We start from the raw sequence: 26,432 nt of genomic DNA, 5'->3' as shown, positions 1-26,432 counted from the left end.
TTTTTCTTCAGACTGTTCCTCATTCTCTTCCGTACAGTATTATGTGGATCATAATAGCGTGGCAAATAGGAAGGAGGCCACTGGATAAGAGGAAGCCCTTTGAATTAGCAACTGGAAAGAAATCTTCCTCTCCAAAGATAATAAGCTGCTTGTTTTCATGTCAGTCAAATAGACAGAAGAAGGAAGAAAAGAATAAACCAGTTTGTTTTCTGGTTATTTCTATTCATTGTTTCCACATCGTTCTATTAGAAATTTTCTGCTGTTTACATACATTTTCCTTCTGATGCTTGAGTGTATTCTCTTCAGCATATTGTCTTTTCTAAAATTCATCTAATACACATATTACATCACTTTGGCTTACATAAAACCAAGGATCTTTGTACTGTTCTGCTAGTTACAACTGATTAACATCTCTTTATTTGATGCTGCCACACTAGCCCTAGGCATGTCAGGCCTTTACAACAACAAAAGGTAGCAAGATTTAACCTCATCTACAGATTTTTCCTCAAAAATCTTCCATGACTTACTGAAAAATCTTTACTCTAATCCTAAATACTTTCATTTAAAAAAAAAAAAAAAAAAAAAAAAAGGAAAATACATTGTGTTACATTCACAGGCTGGGAAAACTTACATGTAGAAAAATGATCTTATGAATAAATGAGATTTTCCTTGAGAATAACTGAAAATGTAAAAAGTAATCAATTAAGATGTAACTACTCTTTCTACTGCAATAGCACTTCTGCTAATAATAGACACCTTTAGTATTATATCCCTATGTCAGTCCATAGAAAGAAACATTTGCCATCATGCTGTGCTTTCATCCTAACATGATCTTACCAAATGAGGGGAGAGAAGTGGAATAATCAGCGTGGTACAACTGGCACAAACTGTTAATCCTTCTTTGTTTCAAACAAAAGCTACCATCCTAACTTGAAATGTATTGTATAAGTAAATATTGCCTGTATTTCCTTTTTGAAAGTTGTGAGAGCACTTGGTCCTGTCCATTGTTATTTGGTCAAGGAAGCACAGAAAAACTGGAAAGAAAAAGGGATCTGTTAAATAGTTTTCTAATATAGAGAGTGCTGGCTAATCATTATAAGAATTGGCAAGTAAGCTAAGTATTATTCTTAACTCCAACCTGAAGGAGAGACAGAGGTTACCAAACTTACATATAGACAGATAGAAGGGGCTGGGGCAGGTGTTTATGAGATGTCTATCAAGCACTCAGTGAGGATCCAACAAAAGTATTTTCTTCCTGCCCCTCCACTCTATCCCATTATGGTGGCAGATAAAGCATATCTTTGCCATTAGTTCTGTTCCTTTATCAATCTCTGAAAAGTTTCCTACTGCATTAATTTTCAGCGTTTGCTTAATCCACCTCTGATACAAATTTACAGAAATAAACCCATTATTTTTCTTACGCTAGTTCAACAATTAGAAAGCCTCTAATATTTAAAAACTAAACACAGTTTCAAATTTAGTATCAAACCCTCACACACTGCTTGTTAATGAACTGCAATCAACCCCTTTTGTATCAGGCACAGAGAGCAGACAGCAGAAATGGAAAGTCATGCCAGTGTGTTTCTTGAATTGCTCTCTGAGGAAAAGGAAGAAGAGTAGAGGCACTGTAAGTTTAATTATGGTTCTCTCCAGCGTTAAACTTTGCAATTTCATTTTTAGGTCAAATAATTGGCTTGACAGGAAGTACTGGAATAAACAGGATAAAATTATGTTCTGTTGAAATACAGCTCATATAGAAAAATTATCTGGTAAATCAGAATGTATTTTAGATGCTTGAAAGGGATAAAAGTTAGTGTTAAAGAAGAAACAGATTCTGAAAAAAAAAGCTCTAGTACAGAACAATGCAAAATGAAAAATAGAACTAAACACTCTTTGAGCTGTAGGGAAACCTGAGTTCTGGGAAGACTTAGACCAGAAACCACAGTTAGCGTAATGAGCTTATGTTGTGTTATGGTGTTTTTAAAAAGTCATGGGGTTTATGGGCTACACTGAGTAGAAAAAAAATTCCCAGTAAGAATGAGTCATTCCATATTTGTTCCTGAAATAGCTACATTAAGAATAGGTCTCTTTCTTCTAGTTTTCTCCATACGTGACAGCTGTTGGTAAATTAGAGAGCAAACTAAAACCCTAACCGGTCTTAACAAAGTCATCTTTTCTTGTCTTAAACTTAACATACTTAACAAAAAGCCAGTTAATGGCTATAGCTTACATTTGGCTATTAAATTTTCACTCCACATCAAGATTTTTTGTTTTACTTTTTATTACTGAGCATCCCTTCTGTAGGCAGAGCCCATCAAATATAACAGAAGAATTTTGCTTAATCTGAGAGCGTGGTCAGGTTGACCTCTCTGAATTCACCACTCAATGCTTGTGGCAGCACCGGTGGCACAAAAGATCGATTCCTGATTTATAGTTCACTAAGGAATAGAGAACAACTGCTGCAGTCTCTGTTTACTTATTTGGAACAAATATTGGAGAACCAAGCAGCTGCTTTGCTGTCGAGACATGCCTAAAAGTTTTAGCTCTAACAGTTCTGCTTGCACTACCCAAATAATTTCAACTTTACATGCTAAACAAAGCCCTCCCTGAGTATACAAAATACACTTAGCAAATTAGACCATAAACATTCAATATCACAGCTGATAGGATTTCCTTTAATAGAGCTACTCTGTCAATTTAGAGAATGTATCTATAGCTTAATATAGTTCTTTATTTCACATGGGATCTAAAACAATAAATTTTGAGTAGACCAGAGACAAGAAACATGTCAAGAAATATATGAAAGCAAGAGAAGCAAAGAATTATAACTGACCCAGGTCTAAGAGAGTCACAGTTGAAAGAGGACTGAAAATTTAGATAGCAACATGTTGCCAATTAGCATTTCCTCTGGGAACAGTATTTTATGTACTTATATTAATAGCGCTTTCCGCTACAAATCATCTCACTAGTTCTGTAGTAGTGCTAATCAGCGTAACTGGAGATATCAGATTTTGATGCCTACTAATTTCTGTTGGATTGGATAAGTGTTCAGCACGATATGGCTTTAGAATCCTTGTGCCTTTTTTTTTTTTTGCATGAGATCTGTTTTCCCATATCTTCATGTTATTTGGAGATTCCTAAATGAATGCAACTGTTTAGAAAATTCTCCATACAGAGCTTCATCTCTAAGCCTCATCTCCAGATGGAAGATACAAGACTGCAGGGATCACGTTCTTAATATGCAAGAGCTTAAAATATTCAAAATATTTTAAAATTTCTAAATTTTTAATGCTTAAAATACCAATCATTTTCCAGCAATGCAAGCTGCTTTCTGGAATCCCATGCCAAGCTCAGTACATTTTCTTTGACAATGAACATAAAAGACCTACAGTACCGAAAACAACAGAACCACAAAGATCTAAAGTGTTGCTTAATTAGTTTGGGAGGCTTAGAGCTATTTTGTATCTGTTAAATTTAATGCTTCAACAACTAAAAAAAGGCATACATATTTGGTGTTACTACTGTTCTGGGCACTAACTGACTAGCAGCAAATAACAACACTGAAACTAAAAAAATATGCTTTAGTGCATGGCCTTCCCTTCAGCAGCATCATTTCCCATTCAGAAATACCCTTGATGGCTGCACTCAGGGGTGGGATTCAGGAGATGACCTGCAGCAGCTTCTTTCTCTGGGACAGCATTCACTCTGTCCACAACATTTCCTACTGTTGAGGTGTTGGTATACTTTCAGCTCTATTTATGAAGGGTTATACCAAGAGGAAAACTACTAGGTGGTTTATGAAAAGATTTGGTACCTACTGTGATTTGTGTCACACATTTGAGCCTCAGCCGTAAAGCTGCACTTTTTATCAAGAATATTTGTGAATATATGACTCCTCTGAAGACATATGGACAATAAATAATTTAAAGTTATTTATCTTCCCTGTAGTTTTCTTATACACCTACCACCTTTCAATGTTTAGTTGGCCTGGAAACAATATTCGTTATGGCACTTCTAGTATAAAAATGTTTACTGACTGGCAGTAGACTATTGATTTCCAGTGCGATATCTTGAAAATTTCCCCCTCCAGTCTCCATCTGCTTTGCTCTCCCATCTGCTATCAGCTCAGAGAAGCCTTGTTTTGCATTTTGAGTCCCTAAAAATGCCCATTTTCAATTATTGATTCCAATATCAAAACAATGCGATTGAATTCATTATTCCTTTTTCTCTCCCTCTCCCCCATCCCTTTGTTTTCTTTTCAGCTCTATATCCATTTACAGTCCCAAGGAGAATCCTAATGCGTTTGATGCTGCTGCTTTCTTCCAGTCAGTGGGAAACTTCCTGGGGATCTTTGCTGGATCATTTGCTATGGGATCCTCTTATGGTGTTGTTACAGCTTTGATATCCTTTATGGTTTATTTTCAGAGAGAAAAACCTATATATATGTTGGAAAAAATGTGTGACATCCAAGACTGACAATCTTTAGTTTGAGCCTGAACCTTTTCACTCTTGATTCAAGACTTTGAAAACAAACAATTAAATCATAAATTGACAAGCAATTTCACTTGTCAGAATACACAAAGAACTTAATATGCCAATTTCCTTTTAACATTAGGCAAGACTCTAGTCTTTATTTTACTATTTGTAAATAATTACATATTTAGGAAAGTGTTTTGAAGTATTTTTGAGGTTAAACTATAAGTTTATGAACTACAGCAACTTATTTATGAACTGCAGACTAGCAGCAATTATACAAAAATACAAGGCAAACCCTAGACTACAAATCAAGTCAGTTTACCTAAACTAGAAATAAAATCTGTGGCCCTGCATTTTTTCTTGTGTTTGTCAGTGAAATACTATCAGTTTATCACGTGAAATACTATTCTAGAAAGAGCAGCGATTTTCTTCTTTCTTGCATTCATGCAAATGTAAAGAAATGCCAGCTTGTTTACAAAACTGAACAAAATTACTTTCTTTTCCCTTTTTCTGGGAAAAGAATATCAAATGCAACCAATTAGGCATTAGTTAAAATACCACAAAAGTATTTGAAATAGCTGACTTGTAGAATTGAACCTGTTTAAAACCTGTGCTGGATTTTCCTCTTTGAGATAATTTAGAAGCTGTGCAGTTTTTCCTGAATTCAACTTGTATAGATGAGAATAGTGGGGGAGGCTTGCTTTCTTTTGTCCTTTATCAGGTTGGGGGCAATTTTAGCTTACAAAACACTCGGGTTTTTATTTTTCCTTAGTATTCTTTTAGCACTTGACAAAATTTACAAAGCTATGTGAGTTCCCTATGTTGGAGACAGGTCTGTTTTTCCTGCTATCCTGGAGTGCCTTCTTATCAGCAGAAGCCGCTGGTCTTACAGGTAAGTGTTGCATTTTGTTCCATAAAAACAGTTTTATAATATGCCTCTAGTATGGGAAAATGGCATGTTTATTTGGGGCATGACATCCTATATAAAGCTTCTAAAAGCTAGTTGCTATACTGGAGATGGTTTCATCTTTAAGAATGAATCTGCAGAGATATTGAATTATTCTTCCAGACAAAGACTTGTTAGATCAGGCTGAAGTCCTCAGTCTTTCTTCCCTATCCTCCCCTACATGTCCCCTCTCTCTTAGTCCCACTATTAATCGTGCCACAGCTTTAGGACCAAAGATGATGGTAAGTATGAGGAAGCAAGTAGACAGTGCAGCGTGCTTGTCAGAGACTGTGAGCTCCTCGGTATGCCCTCCACGTCCTGGTCCCTCCTCCTTTTCACAATTATCAAATGACTGAACGGAGGACAGGGTCATCCTCAACATTGCCAGTGGGTTACAGCTACCTCTGGATTTTTTTTTTTTAAATTAATCTTGTTCAGTGCACCGACATCAAAACCTTTTGCAAAGGGAGAGGTGCAGTCATGTCCCAGTGACAGGTGGAAAGATATTTGATCTGTTTACTTTTTCATTAACACTGAGAAAGAAATTGTACAATCACAGTGAAGTACATATTCAGAAACTGCATTAAAGAGTCCACAGAAGTTTAGGCAAAAATTTTAACTGGATATAGTTTATCTACAGAGCAGCCTATTGTATAGTGTGATTTGAAAGAACAAATTTTCTAAGACCATGATCATTTTAATGTTCTTGATGCTGTCATCTCTGAAATCTAGTGTTCTAATTAATGTCAGGGAAAGTCAAGAAAACTGCTCACTGAAGTGTTAATGCAGCCCATGTTGGTTTGTTTGCAAAATTGTTCAAAGCCTTTTGAAGTCAACAGTTAAATTTTTGCTGACTTCTATGGAGCCAGCATGTTACTTTTTTAATATTAGCCACATAATCAAACTGTTTCTGAATGGGCATTAACATCTGCATCTTCTGGCATCTTTGCCTTGTTAAACATACAATTTTGCATCCCGCTTACTGCCAAAATCTTCAGGCCAATGAATAAAAAGAGAGCACATGAATTGAACAAAAGGGTGATATTTCATCACATGGAGAAAATCAGATACCAGCTGGAATAAAAGTCCATTTTGTGTCTTAACAGCTCTTTAAAAAGTGACATGATTACTACATAAAAATGGAAGCAAAGATGCATGATTGTTAATCACCTGCCTCCTACTCCTAATCCAATGAGTTCCAAGGAAAGACTTTTAAAATACATTCCTAGCTAAGAAAAAGGTTGCTATGTTTCAGCAAATGCACAATCAATAATGTTATATGTTATACTCAAAAAGGGGATTTGTAAGGGAAACACTAAAATACTTCAGAGCCTCAGTGCTGCACCAAAGGTACTTTCCATTTCTTGAGCATAGGAACAGACTGTTTGTCCAGACAATGAAACCATTTGCATTTGTCTATTTTGCATCCCACAAATGTGATGGCAGACAGCATAGTCTCTCCTGGTAGTCATTCTGAAGAATGTTTCACTTCTCTTTTCTTTTGCAATATGTAAAATATCTGAAATAAAAGACTTAATTATTGAACAGCACAGATAGTTTTTACCGTACCCATGGTAAGGTATTTTAAATGGACAGAGAGAGAGCCAGAGAAAGAGAGTGGAACCAAAGTAAACTTCCAATTTTAATAGAAAAAAATAGAAAACTGTTGGGGAAATTTAGCTATTTCTTATAAATAAAGAAATTTATATAGGCCTATAACAGAGAATTGCACTGCCAACACACAAATTCCAAGGAAGTATATCAAGCCCTTTTAGGTCTGTCACTCTCCTTTTTTTTCATGGGTGTGTTCTGAGTTTCAGGTGGAAATTGTTTCATTACACTGTTGTGAGAAGGCAAAGTTCAAACTAAAAAGTTTTCTCAGTTGAGTCATTGTCATTTAGTTTCTGTGAAAGGCTTTTGTCAGAAGCTGTTAGAGTGGAAAAAACTCATGGAGCCTTTCTTGTAGCTTCAGAAGTTCAAAGCTTTGTTTTGTAAATGCATTGACTTTATCAGTACTCTAACATTACACTTTAGAGTGGATATTTTTAGTTGTCTGGTTTAACCAATTTTGATGTTGCTTTGATCTTCTCTCAGTCTCATCTGAAATAGCTCCAACTCTCCTCCTTTCACAATATGACTTTAAACTTCCAGTTCAGCAGGAGAATTACTGTATTGATTAAGAAATTTTCAGCTGACTTGGTTCTGTTGGAGGTATAGATTTCAGAATTGGCTCTAATTTCTCATACCCGTGGTAAGGAAATCTGTGTAAAAAGCAGTTATTGTGTGCAGTCTCCCACACAGGGATGTTATGTATAAAGCATCTGTTGCAGAAGGTGCAGGAAGCCCAAGGAATAGCCATTGTTCACAACACACCCAGCACCTAGCTCTTAATCCATACTCTACCTTTTCCAGTCTTTCCCAGCTTACTTGCTTTGCCCTTTATCTTTCTTGATGCATACATTGTCTGTTTTTACAGTCAAGTGTGTCTATCCTCAAAAGCAATCATCAGAATTAAGAGGGCATCATAATCATGCAAGGACCCTGCTGAACCACTTTATTCAATGAACTAAATTCCTAGTTTGAAGTCTTTGACTTCAGTAGGCTTGCTTCAAATATTAACTTGATCCATTGTACATTCACGCCTATATTCATCCTCATTTTCCTTGGATATTGTTTCCTGTGTTCATTCCTTCGAAATGAACTTCAAAGGATTAACTCTAGACATCAGTATATCCCTGTAGCTATTAAGTAATGTAATTGCAAAATAATTTTATTCTTATAACGCTTTCCACACTAGTTCTTCAATCACTACAAGCCTTTTGAAGTCTAATATTGAAGTACGTCATAATTTATAAATAATGGACTATACTGGTTTTTGTGTAAGTATAGTAGGTGGTAGAGCTCACTTATTTAGTTTACAGATTTTCTTAAATAAAATGTAAATAGAGAGTAGTACAGGTGAACATTTAATGAAATATTTTATTCTTTACCTCAAGACATCCCATGATATATAACACACAAGATATTGCCCTGATCCTGGTTGAAAAATGGATGTGATCAAACCAGCAAATCAAAATAAAAATCTTGGATGGCTACACAATTACTGTTATACTGATAACTGTAAATTATAAATTAATCTTATAGCTGTATCATCAAGCTGTGACATATGCATGATAAATTGATTCTTATACAGTAGAATCTAATTTGTGCACTTTCTGATTTGCCCCAAAGTATATAATTCCTGACTGCTAAGCAGTGATAGTAACAGGGTACTATTTTAAGGTCAGTGTTAATATAGTTGCTTTCATTTTCAAACTCCATTATAGAGTATTTACTAATAGTCTATGAAAAAAAATCATAAATAATTTAAATTAAACACTTGTCAAAATAAATGAAGAGAGTACATATTGCATTTATTGACTGCTTGTTCTCTTGTTCTATAATTAACAAAATTTGCTAATTTTTAAAGGACCATTCAGTCTGTGAAAGATTCCATTATGAACATGGGCATTTAATGTTCACCTCAGTTAGACCCTCTTTATCTACAGCCATTTTAGCTAAGTAGATACGCAAATAAAGAGATTAATATGCCTGTAAAAATGCACTTGAATATATGTACGTGAATTTATGTGTATATATGTATTCAATTAGTGCATAATTCAAGGTCATATAGAATTTATCAGTGTAAAAGCATCAAAATTACAGCCAACTGCCCCTGATTTTTACATGACGAAGACCTGTGCTATATAAAACTAAGAAAGACAATAGATCTTGAAGAAAAGATGTTGGAGGGGATCATCTATGTTCCTTTACTGGTTTTTCAGAGCCCAGTTTTCTGACCATTATAAAAGAAATAGCCTGTGATAATAAATTACTGCTGCTTCTTTACCCTCAGCAATTCTTGTCTGAACATTCCGTGATAGGTCTGACACCTGCTTTCTTATGCAGAGGCTCACAGGAGAGCGCAGTCTACCTAGTGAGAAAGCTTTTCCTCCAGAAATAAATAAGCAGCTTGTTACAGCTGATGTACCCAGAACAAGTTCAAACATCTGGTCTCTCACTGGGACATTTTTGTGCTACCTTTCTATTTAAGACATAGCAAGAACAAATGTCACAAACTTCCATTTCCTTTAGTACTGCTGACAAAGTGCATTTATTCTCATGGCTGTTCACTGTTCCTACCTGTTTGCTGTAATTTATCTTGGATCCATCATCTACCTCATTGCTTTTCTAAAATGTTGTAACCAGGTTGTCTTGTATCACTCTCAGAAAGGATCTACAAAACATTTCTGTCTGCAGTTCTGAGTACTGTGGGCACAAGGCAGCTTAGTACCTTATTGGCTTTAGTTCACAGAGCTGACGTTATTCTGTAAAAGTAAGTTATTCTGGGATTTACATTCTAAACTTTGTGGTTTTCTTTCCTTTTTTCATAAGTAATGTACTATGTTGTGTCATACAGAGAAGTAGGTAGACTCCTCCCAGTAACGAGGGAGAAGGGATAGCTTGACATCTAGGTCAAAAGGAAAGAGAAAAGAGACCTCAACTCTCTTAAGCTGTAGTTCTGCCACTCCCAGGAGGAAAGGATAAAATTTGAGTCTAATTAGAAAAGCAGGCTCTTAATAGATAAGAAGATGGCATTTGCACTGCTGCACAGAGACAGATAACAACTGGGCTAGTTTGCCACCAATTACTAATCCATTACTTTCCTGCAGGACTTCCAAGAAGGCTCTGTATGATCTATGTGCTATTCTAAGAGGGGGAATGTCAGGTGGATCCTGTACTTTAGAGGAAGCTCTAAACACACTTTGCTGATGTAAAAGCTAGATCCAATGCTCTGTGCAGTTTCAATTATCCCATTCACCCTTTCAACAGCATCACTTGACCAGACTATGCACACACTTGAGTTCAGCGCTTGGGTCTGGCTAATTTGGGTCCTGTCATAGGTACAGCCTTTTAAGACAGTAAGGGAAGAAGAGAAAGGTGATTGTTTTTAGAGAAAAGTACATATTCTAGCACTGCATTAGGCTGAGATCAATGACCAGATGCATAAAAGGAGGATAGTGGAGTCTTATTGCTAGTGAATAGGTTTAGAACAAACAGGGTAAGCACTCTTAGCATGTCTAGAATAAAACCTGTTATGTCTCAACATAGAAGTTCCAATCTGAATTGAATTCAGCAATTCATTTGGGGTTACGAAAGTACAACACTGAAGCTCAGGTCTCACTTAAAGCAGCCAGGTGCATTACGAATGATCAGTCCTCAGATGAGGGCCTAAAAAATTTCCCTCAGCTCTATCTTTTGTTGCTTTCTTTCACTTCAACATAAAATCAACCTTAAATAACTCCAGAGATTAAAGTTTCATGAACAAAGCACAGCTTGGGTACTGCATTGGTACAGGTCTGGTGAAAGAAGCCTTAAATGTTAGCTTTAGTATCAAGAAAATGATTAGCCACACTTCGTACCCTCAGGGAAAACAGACTGAATAGGGATATTGTTGCGTCTGGGTTTATGGCCTTGTTACTGCAGCCACTTGATGCAGAAGGCAGTGCCTCATTTCCTGCCACTCACACATTCAGTCTGCGCTGGGACGTGCCCAGTAGGTGCTGTGGAGATATTCTGAGATAAATATGACTCCAAAGTAAATGTTACCTGATTTAAATAATTTATCTATTATCCAGTCTTCATTGTTCTCTTATGCCACATTTCACTGCCTTTCATGAGAGACCAGTTCCCATGGCTTGCTGTACTGTGGGATTTGCAGTACGTTGGGCATCATTGGAGGGGCATCCCTGAAGCTCCGGAATGCTTTGAAGTCGGGATGAAAAACAGTCAACTTTATTTATAGATCTTTTCAAATTAAGTAATATATATATTTTTTTTATCCACTCTTTTTTTCCACAGAAAGGTACAGGTTTGAGTTGTTTGGGTTTTTTTCTAAATATGTTGTTTGGGTTTTTTTTACCACTAAAATACCTAACAGATGGAGACATAATGTCAGTTTTATTGTCTCAGGTTAGCAAATTCTGAAGTTTAAATTGTGGCCAGTCACTTGTAGGTTTGCATTAAAAGCACACTGCATACTGCCCTTCTCTGACTAAAAGACAGACAGTACACTTTTGCCTATTTGTGAAGTGATCCAAAAAAAGTTTTTGTCTTTCAGTGACAATATAGGAATTATTTTTAGATTAATGCTTATAACACACTGTCATGTTCATGTTCACACCATCAGCAAAGTACTTTTAAGGATATAAGTTACTATTTGATCCTATATTATCCTATAACCAGTAACAATTTCAACTACAAGTATTCAACAAAACTGATATAAGACTAAGTTCTCCGATTGTATAAGCAGCTAACAAGCTATCACTATTTCTCACTTATATAAGGAGCAAAAACATCAAATAAAATGGTAGGCTTTCATTTCTGATAAAGCCTCTTCAAAGAGATTGAGCTGCAGCTGAGACTTTACTGGTGAGAATCAACATTTCACTGCAAGGTTTCTCATTTTTTTTTTATATTAAGTGAAAAATTTCAGTAACTTATTGACAGACACAAGCGGCTGTATTGCACTGAACAGCTGATCAACCATTTCAACTCAAAGCATCCCCTGTTTACTTTAGTTAGCATTTGGTTCAGCAATTGCAGTACTAACTATCTCCGTAATTGTACACGTGCCACTTAAAAATGAAACAATGTAACAGCCCCGAAACGTGAGCTGGGTCTCCAGCCCCGCAGAGGTAGAGCACTGAGCGCTAAGGACTGGTGAAAGAGCCATCGCGCTTTATCTGCCTCCCTCCATCTAATAAATGCTTTCTGTTTACAATTCCAGTGTTATCATATTTGTTCTTATCAGTTTCTCTGTGAAAGAAAGCTTGCAAAAATTTAACCGTCTAATTTATGTGCCATACGCAGTTCACACAGTATTTTGCTGCCCAGCTAACTTCAAAATCCAGCTTTAATAGTCTTACAAAAAAAAAATCCAGATTGCTTTTTCCTTCTAAAACGTTCTGTGTTTGCCTCTTTAGGTACTTCTCTTTCCTTTGTAGTTGCATTAACATGTAATTGGTCGTTATTCTTAAGTAATCATTTTTATGGAAATGCATTACAAAAAAATTTTCTCCAAGCCTTTTAATGAAGCCTTCATTGTGAGATGCATGGCTGGTACATATTAAAGCCTTCAATTGGAGGAATTTAAATATTCCACTGCATTCCCCTGGTCTTCCCTGGAAACAGGTTATCTGGTTCCTACACTTGCATAATTGCATGGTTCAGAGCATTTATTCCTATTGTAAAATCAGATTTAGGCCATTTTATTCCTCATGTCACTCAGTTCTCTCACTACCCATAATTAACAGTTTCTTAGCAGTCAAAAAACATTTTATAATCGTAGTTCAATTTAATAGCTAATTTTAAAAATGCAAGTCTTGGCATGATGATGATTCCTATTGAAGAAAGTGAATCAGAAACCCTTATCTCCACTTCTGTTACTGAGTCTGGAGCTAGTGATACTTAGCAACATTATTGATTGGGTGTGTTTTTTAACTGAAATGTCATTGTTTGAACATCCTATTGTATGCTATTAATACCTTGAGAATTTTTAAACTCCCCGGATCAGTTCTGCACAAATACAGTTACTGAGGAAAAAAAAAACTGAATGCATCTAAGAGAACAATTAGACCTCACAAAAACATAAACTTCCTGGAACGTATTTAGGCAGTGACAATCTCACTACTACTCCTCACATTATTTACTGCAAAGAAAAGTCTTAGTGTAGCTTGAAAAAATAAATATCAAATCAGAGATAAGAAAATAAATATTCAAAACCAAAGACACAGCAGTTAAAGCTCAGTGGAATTTGTCATGGCTGCAGAGATACATAGTACAGGTAAATTTACAATACAAAGAGAACCCAGAAGCAAAGAAAATGTCTACAGTGGTTTTTGGGGAAAAAAAAAAAAAAAAAAAAAAAAGATTTGCTTTCTCATTTTCTTTCTGATGACAGTTATCCCTTGTGCCAAATTCATCTTAGAATTTTACACTCCATACTTTTTTCTTCTATCTAAGACATATTAATACCAGGCTTCAGTTCTTCCCAGAAACAAGAAAGGCTTGCAAGTAAAGAAGCAAATTTTTTTTTGGACAATATTTTCACAGTTAGCAGTCCAAAGACAGTTAGAAACTTGAGAATGACATGGTAAGGTAATAATTACTTTAACTGGTATGTGACAATGTGCTGTTCCCACACACACACTCTCCCTCAAATGAAATAGTTTCAACATTATCTAAATTTTTACTTTACCATTTCCTTATCCACACTGCACTTTGGTGGAAGAGGATATTTCACCTACCTCCAGGGCCCTCTTGCTGCTAAAATGCAAGGATTTAGAGGTTTGGATAAGCATATTAAACAACATATCGAGGCACCAGCACTTTCACCTGACACTTGTTCAGTACATTACCATCCACTTTTCCTGTGATTGTATGAAGCCTGGGTGCTTCTACTAATCCTTTTGAAGTAGTAGCAGATTGTTTTATATTGGGTTTGCTGTGCTAAAGCCTGCAGCACTCTAGATTCTGCCTCTTTACTGAGCCTCTTCTCACCCTTTGTAAATTCAGGAGAGTCAGCATCCTAGAGAGGCTGGAGGAAGCCTTATTCAGTTTCAAGTTCAAGACTGAAGGCACAGACGGGGATTATTTTCGCAATTCTACTTCATGCTCTTCACTTGCAGTAGAAATATGTTCAGTTCATGCTAGTTTAACTCAATAAATGCCTAGAAAGCTGCTGCAGAGTAACATTGCAAGGTTGGATATTGCCTAAACCTGGACAGGTATCTTTTTGCTCGCTTTCTTGCTTCAATGTGTTTCCTTGGATTCATCAGTGTTATTTCAGTACAAGTCAGCAGCCTCTGAGCTAAAAAATACCTAACGATTTGCAGAACAGCCCATGAGGAAGCAGAACTAAAATGCTAATTAGGGCATGTGGTAGCTCTTGGACAGGAGGCAGTGAGTAGTAGGGCTGAAAAGCACTGGGGGTGGATGGTGGAAAATGGCCAGTATGTGAGCCCTGGAGATCACAGGCAGGCAGCGATCGCACTGCAGGCTGGCTTTGTGCAAAACCAGTTGTTGCTCATGTAGCGTGCATCTAGAAACCAAGCAGAGCTCGCATGCTTCACATGCTTCAGGAAATGTGTGCAGAGGTTTTCAGAGGAACGATGATTGGAATGGACACGAACAGCCCCTGAGCTGTTATGTAAATAATTACCTATGTAGACATGCCCCAGGTTTAAGATAAGCACAGAGCTTTCTTCCTCCATGGGCATTTACACACGGCTACTGGTAGACACTTATTTTTGGTTTTCCATTTTCTCCCTCTGTGGATTCCTTCTGCCTTATCTGTGCCCAGAGCTGACAAGAAATTGCAGTTACAATCTTATTGGCTACTTTAATTATAATACTGCATTACAGTGATGTTAGTCAATTATTCTAGTGAGTTAGGGCCAGGGAGAAAGTATTAAAATAAGATATAACACTATAATACAAATTTATTATTATTCCTGACAAACCTGCTAGCCTGCTCCTCAAGACCTCCCACAAGCTGGTAAGTATAATTACTGCCACATGGCTACAGTCATTGACCTAGTCACTCTGGGCAATGTAGATTGCACCTGCCAGAGCATAATTTTTAAGCAATGTGGTGTTGTCCACTTTGCACATTGTTGCACACTGTTTATAAGACTAACAACCAGGCACAAACTGAAATTACTTTCCCCTGTTGCATTCATTCAGTACCAGGAGCTCTCAAATCCTTTAAATGTAATAAAATTATTTTTTTCCTTTCTTATTCAGTCTCTGCCAAAATTTTCAAATAGTCTGAGGTCCTTCATATTACAATTATGTTAGCCTTGCCTGTCAGTCAGATTACAGTCAGATATTACCATGTGTTAATTCAGACAAATTTTCTACAGTTTTGGGCCAAATACACAGCAGTGGAAATGCTATGAATGTGTAATGGACCAGGTAGAATTTTCAAGACCTTCATGATTATTAGCAAAGGAAAAAAATATAGTTTGTTTGTAAGATGCTCATATATTTAAGTTCTTTTGTTATAAAATGTTGTTAACAGTCTAATTAGCTTTTTTTTTATGCAATCCTTTCATGAACCTAAGAAAGTAGAAGCAGCTAAACTCTGGCTTTTCTTTGAATTTCAGGTATTGTTGCAGTCCTTTTCTGTGGAGTCACACAGGCTCATTATACCTACAACAATCTGTCATCAGATTCCAAAATGAGAACTAAACAGGTAGAGTATCGAAATAACAGAGTTTTTGTCTTCAACTGCTGTGAGGAATAGAGACACTGGAATATAGCTGGATGGGATTTCATTAATGCAAAGGAAGAGGCTTATGTCTTCATTAGGGGAAAGACTGGAAATTTTGCCAGGAAAACAGTAACAATTCTCTGGATAAGCAAAAACTGTAAGAATCTGTTCTTCCCAAAAGACCCAAAACGTCAGTCAAAGAGATAAAGAGTAAGGAGGTAATAGCTTACATTAGCTTCCGTACAAAAATGCTATGAGGTAAAAGGAAATCAAAGAACTCTGGTAAATGAGAGAAAAGTGGTCTGACAGATCAGATCCATGTCGATTTTTGCAAGGGGACTGTATAAACTGCATTCTGGCCCACAGACTTGGGCAATGGCACCGTTTCATTTCTGCCTCATTGAAAATCTGACATAGTTAGAAAGGTAATGTGTTATTTAGAGTTTAGAGATAAGAAATTTAGTCATCTGGTTTTTATTTGAACAAGTGACTAGTGCAATTGTAATTATTTTTCAAAACTTGGAGCTGTTATCAGTACTAAGATATATGGCATTACAATGTTCAAAATACTTTTCAGCACAAAAAGTAATTTTAGACTACCTTACCACTACCTAGATCCCATAAGAAGTCATTTAAATGCAGTTTTCTTCCCTTTTAATGTTGACTCGTATGTCCCAAGAACACTAGGTTGTAGAAAATCTATCTGCTAGAACAAAATGGAAACATATGGTCCAAGACTATAATTTTCATGATGTAATCTGTACCCTTTTCAGCAATTCCTCTGTTTTAAGCACTGAAAATCTTACACAGAAAATTTTGTCACTTCTTGCACATCTCACTTTAATAAAAAATCCAATTTTCTATCAAAACCAGTTTGACAGAAAAAATACTGACCACCGTATCAGTTCAACTGTCAGACTCTCTCAGATTTTAAATCACAAAGAAGGTTCTGGTCAGTACTTCCAGAATACCATGTTAGCTATTGAAAAGGATGTCTTCTCAGTTGCATTTCTTCATACCAGCAGAGGCTGATGCTTTCAAAGAATATTCCAGCAGAGAACTTTTCTCTGTAGGATACAGCTGTATTGTAAGGGAACAACATTCATATCTACTATAGAATTGATTCTATTTTGCAGAAATAGCGAATCGCATATGCCATTATTACCCTTGTGTACAACTGTTACAAGGCTTTTTCAGGGATTCATCTGCCTGATTTAGTGATGCATAGCCTCAGAGAGAGAAAGAGAAAAAGAAAGGCCATGGTATTTTTAATTACATATGAATCTTTTCAACTACTGAATTAACTAGCATTTAGTTTAAATGCATACTAGGTTTTGTTCATGTTTACTCTTTCAGTCCCTTCCATTCAACAGTGCAAAACATACTGAACCTACCCCTGAACACACAGAAAAGGGATTATCTGTTTCTCTATGGAGCTATGAGTTTTATGCACCCGTTCTATTCTGTTTTTCTCTTCCCTCATAAGCTCTTAATCCGCAGCCTCCCTTACGATATGGTTCAAAAATTGTTGTTAAATTCCTTTGAATTCTTCTAATTTATTTTATAATCCAAAGATTACCCTTTCATATGCAGCTGTTTCAGCGAGACCTGCATTGTCTCTTTCTTTCTCTCCCCCTAAGAATTCTCTTCAAGGAAATTTTCTAAGCCACACACTTGGCATTCTCATAACCATATATGACTTCAGTACATTTTAAATGAATATTCTTGCTCAGACAGATGGTTTTGCTCTCAATCTTTGTCATTTTTATTACTCATTACTGGCTAAAATCAAAAGCTTTTCAGTTCATTTATAGAATTATTCCAAGGCAGTTTCTCTCTTATGTCAGATCTTTCAATAAGGACCGGTAAACTGTAATGCGCACTGACAAAATAGTGAGTTAAGGCTGAAGCTAAAGCTAACAAAAAAACATGGAAATTAGATTTAAAACTGTAAATCAGATTGTAAAATTGTGTAGCTGTTTTTAAACAAATGCTTTTTCTTGACTGCTTTGTGTAATTTTCTTTACATTTTTTACTAGCTGTTAAAATTTCATAGCTCGATGGTAAAATTCAGTATACAATGACTGAGGTGGTGTTTCTGGCCATGATGCCGAGTTCTGCATTTCTCATAATACCTCATCATCTGCTCTAAAAGAATGTATTAAAAAAAAAAAAGACTGATATTATTTTCTTCAGATATTGATATAACATGAAAACTTATCTACAGTTCTTAAATGAGAATTTAAGAACTTCTATTAAGAATGCCTGTTAAAAGATGCCATGTAATTATTAGTCCCCATGTATCCTTATTATCCAGTCAATCACCATTTAACATTCCATGAAAGAAAAATATTAGATTTCAAGCATCTGAAACTCACACAATCTGAAAGTATAGAGTAACACAAATCTCGTCACAAACAATGAATTATTTTAACACTGTCATAAGGAAAGTAAGATAACAAAGATTTAGTGAAAATGCAGGTTTTAAAGAGTTTTCATTCAATCCAATTATCCCGATTCTTGATAAGTATTTATAAACATTCTCTCTGTGGGTTTTTATTGTTTGTTTTTACCATGAATGATGTTTTATGGCAGTATTTTTCAGTCATCATCATTGACCTGACTATGGTCATAGTGATTTTAACATTAAAATTGACACTGCCGTCCGAGGCAACAAGGTTAGATCAAACAAAGAGTGCTCCTGAGTTTCATACATTTAAAGTTTAATTTATCCAGTGTATCTTTAGTGAAGGAGAAGATGAAACTGCTAGGACCTGATCAAAAGCTATTTGATTCTGTGCAGGTTTCCCTAGAATTCTTTACAGCTGATAGTATAACCTCACATTATGCTGCAGGCAAACTGTTGCTTCTAAGTCTTGGGACATTATAGTTCAGATTTTACATTAGGTTCTTCAGAGGTACAGCTGGGTTGGGCTGATTTGCTCAGCTACAAGTCAGTCAGTGGCTGGGCAGCGTGTTGCTAGATAAATAGAAATTACTGGTTTGTTGAAAGCACTCTAAATCCCTACAGGTCAGCTCACAAAGGGATGCATGGACAATACCGTGAGACATTCCTCGCTACTTTTTTTTTTTTTTCTCTGCCCTTTATCAGTTTCACTCAAATGCCAAACTAAGATCAGCACAATTTCCTAGTGGTGGAGTATTAAGAGAAGCTTCTGACTTTCTCTAATGGCTATAAACGTTATTCATCATACTTATAAGTTATACCATTTTCTGGTTATGTACCATTTACTCTAGGGAACAGCCACAATGAAGAGACCAGGGAACACGGCAATACCTCTGGTTGGTTTAGTGTGCGAGGTTATGAAGAGTACTGCTTTCAGACAAAACACAGTGCTAGCAAGTTATAAATTCTGGAAAGGGAATTCTGAAATGCATCTCCTATGGAAGCAGAGCCAGAGAATTACTAGAAGGCACAGCAAAGCATGTCCAGCCAGCAAGGGGGTATGTGACATACTTCCCTGCCTGTCTCCATTCATTCCAGCAGTCTAAGCCTTGTTTACATAGTCACCTCCGAAATAGTTGTGTCTAACAAGCTTGTGAAGGTTGCTTTCTCAAATTAGCTGTGATAGCCTAACCACATTAGTAGTCAAACAGTTACAATTTTTGCTGATCCTGATAGCAAAGCCATTAGGGAACACCTGCCTTATAGACAAAAGCTTCTGGCCTGATTGTTCAGCTGCACTGGGCGTGCAGTATGCACAAGATGCCGCATTAAGATTTCAGTGGCCCTTCACCTCCAAGGTTTCACACAAGCTTAAGAACGAGGTAAAGGTAAAACAAGAGAACTCAGTGCTCCTCTGAGTAATTTTACAAAGGATGTAGTTTTACTAGGACTGCTTAAGCAAATTAACTTAGACAAAGGGCTGAAAGATCAGATTGGTCTTTGGGCTTTGCTCACTGATGGACATAGTACTTTGCTTAAGATTTTAATCTCCACACTATAGAGCAGCCATTATTATCTCTGATTATTAACAGTCATCCCTTTGCAGAGGAGCAGCTAATATCTCCTGGAAATCCCTTGAAAATACATTAAGCTTTCAAAATTTGCTTAGCTCATTTATGGTATCGCTGTACATTTTCCAACAAGGAAACAGGCTAGAGATAGTCAGCTGGTTGCTGGATCATAAAGTGAGCTGTATTCCAAAGACAGTTTAGTGTAAAAGGGTTGTGTTTATAAGCGTATTAATTTAATGCTAATTAACCATATTAATTTAAACAGCCTGACAAAAGTCACGAAACATTTTTTAATCCCTCAAAAACTGTAAATCAAATCATTATAGTCTCTTGACCCTGATACATCATCAAACAGCCTCAGTATAGACTTTAGACTTGGTGCTGTTCCATCTATAATTATAGACTCACTTATGAAGCAAATAGGAACATAATAAGAAAGTATAACTTAAAAAGTAAAGTACATCAATGGAGGTGCCCAAATCTACTGAAAGGGGGGTGGGAGGGGAGATTAATTAATCAAACAACATTTAGTAAAAAGAGCTGTGTAGGGCTAAAGACAAAGAGGTTGATGAAGGCAGTTTTTGACTCACTGTATCCAAATGAAGCACCACCACTGTGATCGAGTCATTCTACTGCTTTTCTGCTAGCCTAAATATCTTGTAAACAACTTGTAAGCAGACCTACACTCAGAATTGAAACAACAGGTCTCCTTTCTCTAGATAAATGATACAGTGACTATCTTACAGGAATCTTCCATCAGCTATCTCCTCATAAGAAAATAAATAATGCACTGCAAATTCTGGTCCAGCAGCAGAATGCTTTCTCCTGAGGTTGTTAAAAGCACACGCCAGGAACTGCAGCTACTCTTTCCATCTTTCTGTGAGAGAAGAGGAGTGGCTGAGTAGAGAGCTATGTATTACTATTGCCAAAACTGCGTCATTCTGCTCTTTGAGAGGGGTCCTGCTACGGATACCTAGCACCCATATTGCATTTGGGAGAAGCAACTCTCTAAACGCATAGGGAGCAAGAACACAAAATGAAATGGGTTTAGTGCCCTGATCTTAAACCCTCCCCAGTCACACAGGACATATGTGTGCCCTGTGGCTTTGGTCCTGCTATTTATAGGAGTGTTTAAGAGGCCAAGCAATTAGAGCTGTGCTTACTTCTGAAGCACACAGCCTATATTAATTTATCTCTGGTTAATGCCTACTATTTTCTATTATCAGACATTGGATTGTTTGTAGAGAATTAGTTAACACTTCTAAGAAGAAAAGGCCATACAAATGTCAGGATATAATGGCTCTTCCAATTCAATCTCTTGACTTTTAAAAAATTCGAGAGTATTTCTAGGCTGACGAAAACCTTACTTACAGAAAAATGTCCTAATGTAATTAGCAAAACAGCAACCACCACAAAACATAATTCTTATCCTTTTGAAATGAGCAGACTAATTGGCAGCTGTTGTGATCTGTTCAGGAGCTCTGTTTGGGAAGAAATGACCTTTAAGGCACTGCAAGAGGTTAGTTGTTTCCACACAAATGATTGAAAGAGAGAAAGACTGACAGAAAAGGAAGTTATCTTTCAAACAAGATTACTGCTAGTACCAGATTGTAATCAGTCTTTGTATATGTGCTGTGCAGGAGGAATCTGTTTTCCCAACAATCCACAATTCTCAAACCATAATCACAGTGCCTGCAGGAAAATTTCATAATAGCATGTTTTTCATTATTTTCTGAGGTATATAGCATTGTTGGCTCTCTGATATAAGACAACATATTTGATGGCTAATACTCTGTCTGAGGGTAACATGGAAATTCTTTTTAATACATGACACTCAGGTCTGACACTCTTAAAAAAGTATACAAGAGGTCCTTGCCTAAATGATCAAATAAAGTCCAAATTCCTAGATACCATTAAACAGGTTGCATGCATTAAGTCCTTTCTTCCATTTAAGTGGAGACTAAACATAAAAGTTAGCTGTGCTGGGCACTGTCTCCTGGTTCCATTTCTACAGCTGAACAAAACCCCCTTAATTGCCAACCTACTTGAACCCTTGTAAGTTCAGACTCCTAAGTGGGACTGGGGCTTCAGGTAGTGCTGCTCAGGAAGGAGTCCAGGTGACCAACTTACAGTGCTCTATAGAAAGGCGTGAAGAAGAAGCTACTTCAGGTAACAAGAATAAGAAACTGAAATAGCATACGGGAAGATTCCTTTCTGTTGGAATAGTGTAACTACAGTTTTGCCCTTGTTTTATCCACTTTTTCTTAAAGTAAACACTTTGGAACTAAGTTACATTAGGGAAAAACCTTGCTCTTGTTTTTATATTTCACGCTGATTTTTTTTTATTCTTCCTGAGGCAAGGCCTATAGCAACACCTTTGTTTTACACCTGCTCAAAATTACCAGGCAGGACAGAAATTCCCCTGTTCTTTTTCTTTCTGAGAGAAGAAAATGATACAGACATAAAAATGTCGTAAGCACAGAGTTAAAAAAAAAAAAAAAAGAAGGAGAAGAATGGCTTATGCTGCATTTAGCATAGTAGATACCTGAAATTGTAGGTAGAAATTTCTGTTAACTTTAAGACACCTAACATATATTGAAAACAATAGAAGGTAGAGTTTTAGACCCTTCTCCAAGTCCAAAAGCTCATATCTCTCTTGATATTTGCCGTCATTACAGCTCTAGCCTACGCACCCTGAGGAGAAGCAGCCCCTCATTCTCGTCCCATGTGTTCCCTCCTGAGGCACTAAGGAGCTCCCACAGTGCTGCAAGGCAGGCTGGCTAAGCCATGGGCTCCTGAGCTGGACCGCATAGCTTGCTAACTCCGTGCATCTCTGTAGAGCCCCCGGGTCTGTTACAAACAGGCTGCCCTCATTTATAAATTGCCTTCTTATCTCTAATTGAACATGCACCACATGCACAGTGCTCGTAATAATTATTACCTTTAAAATGGATTGCAATTGACAGTAAGCATACAATGAATTCCAGTTCTCTGCACAGCTATTTTCTGTGTTTAGCAGAAAAAGCTGAAGATTGGAAATGTGCCAGATGCATTGTTTGACCAGATGTACCATAAGATCTTATGGAACCCTGTAGAATAGTATAATGCTAGAAAGAAAGCTAAAGCTGCTTACTGTATGGGTTTAACAAGAAGAATTATAAGAACACAAACAAGAAACTCTTGATTTCTGCAAAAGGAATTATACTACCATGTCTTTCAATCTTTATTTCTTAACAAAATCCCTCATTATCTGACTGATGTTCCTGATTACTTAACTATGCTAAAAGGATGTTAATCTGCAGTTTCTTTATGTGCAGGTCCCCTTAAATTTATGTGGAAATGCTGTAATTGTTTCCTCTCTTTTAGCTGCGAGCTACATGATGGTAAACAGCTCAGAAACATTGCTCCAAGTAAACTGATAAATGGTAGATTTTAACAATGGTATATCAGCAATTAGCTGCATAATTTATTATTCATATCATAAAATAGCTGCTATCATATCCATAATACTGAAAATATTAGGTGTCCATATACAGAAACCTCATTAGAATATTCAGTTCTATATTTCATTCTTGCATCTCCATTTTTCTGCACCTGCTTTAGTGATTCTTTAACTGAGAATCTGCAGATTTACTCTGGCCTCATTAGTTCCTATCAAGCATATGTCCCTTTGTCATCAGCATTTTGTAAGGCATATCATATTCTACTCTTACACACGCACTCCCCTGTAAATAAAAATAGTATTTTGGACCTATGAAAAATATATCGTTTCTTGATAAACAAAGGAAAACAATTTTCCTTCATTTTGCTTAAGCACAGGAATTGGAAAACACACATGCTCAAATAGAATTCATACCCTGAAGAAACCCAGAACTGTAGTGAAAGTATTTCTACAGATAAGCTCATCTTGTTGAAAAATGATGTCATTTTTGATGCTGGTAGGCTAAGGAGCATAATGCCATATGCAAACTAGTTTCCAAATAGCTTCATTAAAGTTTTTACAATCTGTTTAAACATTCAACATTTTCTTTAAATATTAATAAAGTTCTTTGATTGTTAAGGTTACAGTTTACTCTTTACAGCATAGTAGCAGATGCCAGCAGTTAGCTAACATATACCAACTGGAATTAAATCCTATAGGCCAAAATCTCATTAGCATATGGAGAAATATGTAATGGAATTCCAAACTGAGACACATACTGTAGTTTCTTTGAAAGGTGCCCTGAATCACAAATGAGACTCTCATATGTCTTCATCTGTGCAGTGGAGTCAAACTGTATGGGGCTTGGTGCAGAACCAAAAGTCTGGTTTATATAACTACGCAGATCATGTAATTTTACTTTGCACGCATCTGCTATAGTATGTGTCTCAATCTTCTCACAAAAGGTTTAAAGAATGACCTCTAAAAGGTTCTTCTTACTGTAGAGATATCTTAGGGATATCCCTTAGGATAGCTTAGGGATAGCACTTATCCCTAGTTTTTAAGTCTGTGTCCAGGCAAAGATTGAGCCTTGTACCCCACCTCTGTAAAGCACACCTATAGTTTTGTGAAGAGAATTTCCTCTAAGTAGGTAGGCTGTTAAATCAAGTCCTTTCCTAATTATTGCTACCCTCCTCGTCACTGCAGCTGTGGAATCCATAGAGAGAAAAAGCAAACCAAAATCAATCTAATCCTGGGCTATGAACATATTCTTGCACCATCAACATGTAGTGCTGAAACAGAGCAGATATAAGTAACCTTAGAGTATGTATTGTTACCTATAGTTTAAATTATATCGTTTTCCATTTCACATTTTACAAAAGTTGACAATTACAACATTCCCTTAAACATGTAGGCAGTTACAACTCTCATCTGAGAATTTGTGACAGAAATAAAAAAATAAAGGTAGGATTCTTCATTTAAACCTTTCATAATTTTTCATACAGGTAAACTAATTTAATAGAGTTTCATGTCATGAACCAAAGCCCTTTGACTTTAATGAGATTTGGCACATGCTCTAAATGAAGAGGTTCCAAATATGATGATAATGTCAGTAAAAATGTTCAGATTCTTTCTTAAAATATAATTGTGTCATAATGGTAATAATTTTCTCTTTAAAATAACTTTGTCTAAAACACTGACACTTCACATTACTGTGTTAGGTGATTTCAAGTACAGTGTTTATCAATAAATTCTCCAGTTATGAAATGAACCTCTAGAAAACATCATCTGTTTTGTATATTGCTAAATTGGAACACGGTAAAATTATTAAGCACATAGGTTTACACAGATTTTAATGCCGAGGCCATTATTAATAGATTCCTTTGTTATAACCCTGCATTGCCTCACACTCGCGTGAGTATGTGTCAATGTCCATTATTGCTCTTACTGTGGGGACACTGTTTGCTAAAGAAATTAAAGTAGCTATTTCTTGCATGGTTAGATAGGTAACATTGTGATCTTTCTAGAGCATCAAACGTTATGTCACAAATGTGCACTGACCTCACCAAAAAAAGCCAGTGTGGTTTGGGAGCTAGCAGCTTTACTGGTGTTTTGAGGCTTCTGCTTCCCCTGCGAACAGCAGGGCTTGTGCCCTGCCCAGAGAGTCTTGGCGCAACGCGGGGCCTTGGGGAATCGGAGCTGTTGTGGGATTTCTGACACTACCAAACTGCTGTTGACAAAGATCCAGTCTTGCTATCTGAAATAAGTTCTGTATATCTCTCCTTTTTAACTTGCATGATTCTTTCATGACTGCTGATCCCTTATAATTCTCTTTCTAGGGATGTCATCTGCAGAACTCCGTATCAGCTAAAAAAACTGCACAAAAGCCTTGGTCAGAACTTTGTAGAAATATGTAGCTAACACTAAAATTCTCACACAATAAGCTGCAAGAAGAAAACAAACACATGTAAATAAGGCACTATAATAGTCTAAAGCACTTGTCAGCATCCCGTCTGTTTAGTGACTGCACAGCTGTGTTTCTATTACACGATTAATGTATTTTCTACCTTCAAAAGAGACATTTGTACGAAACGGCAGCACAACACAAGAAATACTAAACAGCTGACCTAAAAGTACCGGAATTCTTTACAATACTTTCTCCAATGTGTTCTATTCTGTTGGTTTCAGTCAGAGTCACATTATAGCCAGACACAAACCTGCCCTACTGAAATTAATTAGGAAACTATAATTTAAAGTCAAATAACTACGGATTCGTGTATACTTGCTTTGGGGGCAAGATTTCACCTTTCAATCTTTGCACCCTAACAACACCCAACTGTTGTAGCTTTGACTTTATTAATATTTGCCCTTTATTAATCTTTTGTGCTTAATAGTACATATTCATCTCCATTGACTTTTACAGATACTGTTAGTGTATGCAGGCACATACACACATGCCCACATATATACTCCATGCTACGGAAAATGCACATATAAACAATGCTGATAATTTCCACTCTTCAATTTGAGGTTTATCTTCTGCAATTATCTTTCATCTGCAATTTTTTGATGTATTTCAGAGATACAAGTGCAGGGTGTTAGACAGCCCTTCACCACAGCCAATTATTTACTAACAGTGGAAGTATGAAGGTTGCAGCCACTTTGAAGCTAACTTGTATTTGATGACAGCTTTCTGGTGCTTTATCCAGAAGGTGGTCCTTTGTACTGTTTTCAAAAAGTACATCACCAGCCAGTATCTGACATTTTCTGTATTTAAGAAATCGGACGCTTCACGC

At 36.6% G+C, this 26,432-nt stretch overlaps 1 protein-coding gene across 1 annotated transcript in view; it reads left to right on the top strand.

The window, feature by feature from the left end:
* The window catches only part of SLC9A9 (solute carrier family 9 member A9), a 196,777-nt gene that overhangs the window by 75,201 nt on the left and 95,144 nt on the right, over window positions 1–26,432 (top strand). Inside the window, exons 7-9 of the mRNA XM_086754917.1 lie at window positions 4,263–4,401; window positions 5,263–5,368; window positions 15,631–15,719. Coding sequence (XP_086611043.1) covers window positions 4,263–4,401; window positions 5,263–5,368; window positions 15,631–15,719 — 334 coding nt within the window. The remainder of the gene's footprint in view (window positions 1–4,262; window positions 4,402–5,262; window positions 5,369–15,630; window positions 15,720–26,432) is intronic.

The sequence above is a fragment of the Chlamydotis macqueenii genome, chromosome 9 (genome assembly GCF_036417535.1).
Source record: "Chlamydotis macqueenii isolate bChlMac1 chromosome 9, bChlMac1.mat, whole genome shotgun sequence".
NCBI lineage: Eukaryota > Metazoa > Chordata > Aves > Otidiformes > Otididae > Chlamydotis > Chlamydotis macqueenii.
Note: the sequence above shows the minus strand (reverse complement) of the source record. Positions and strands in the feature narration are given on the sequence as shown.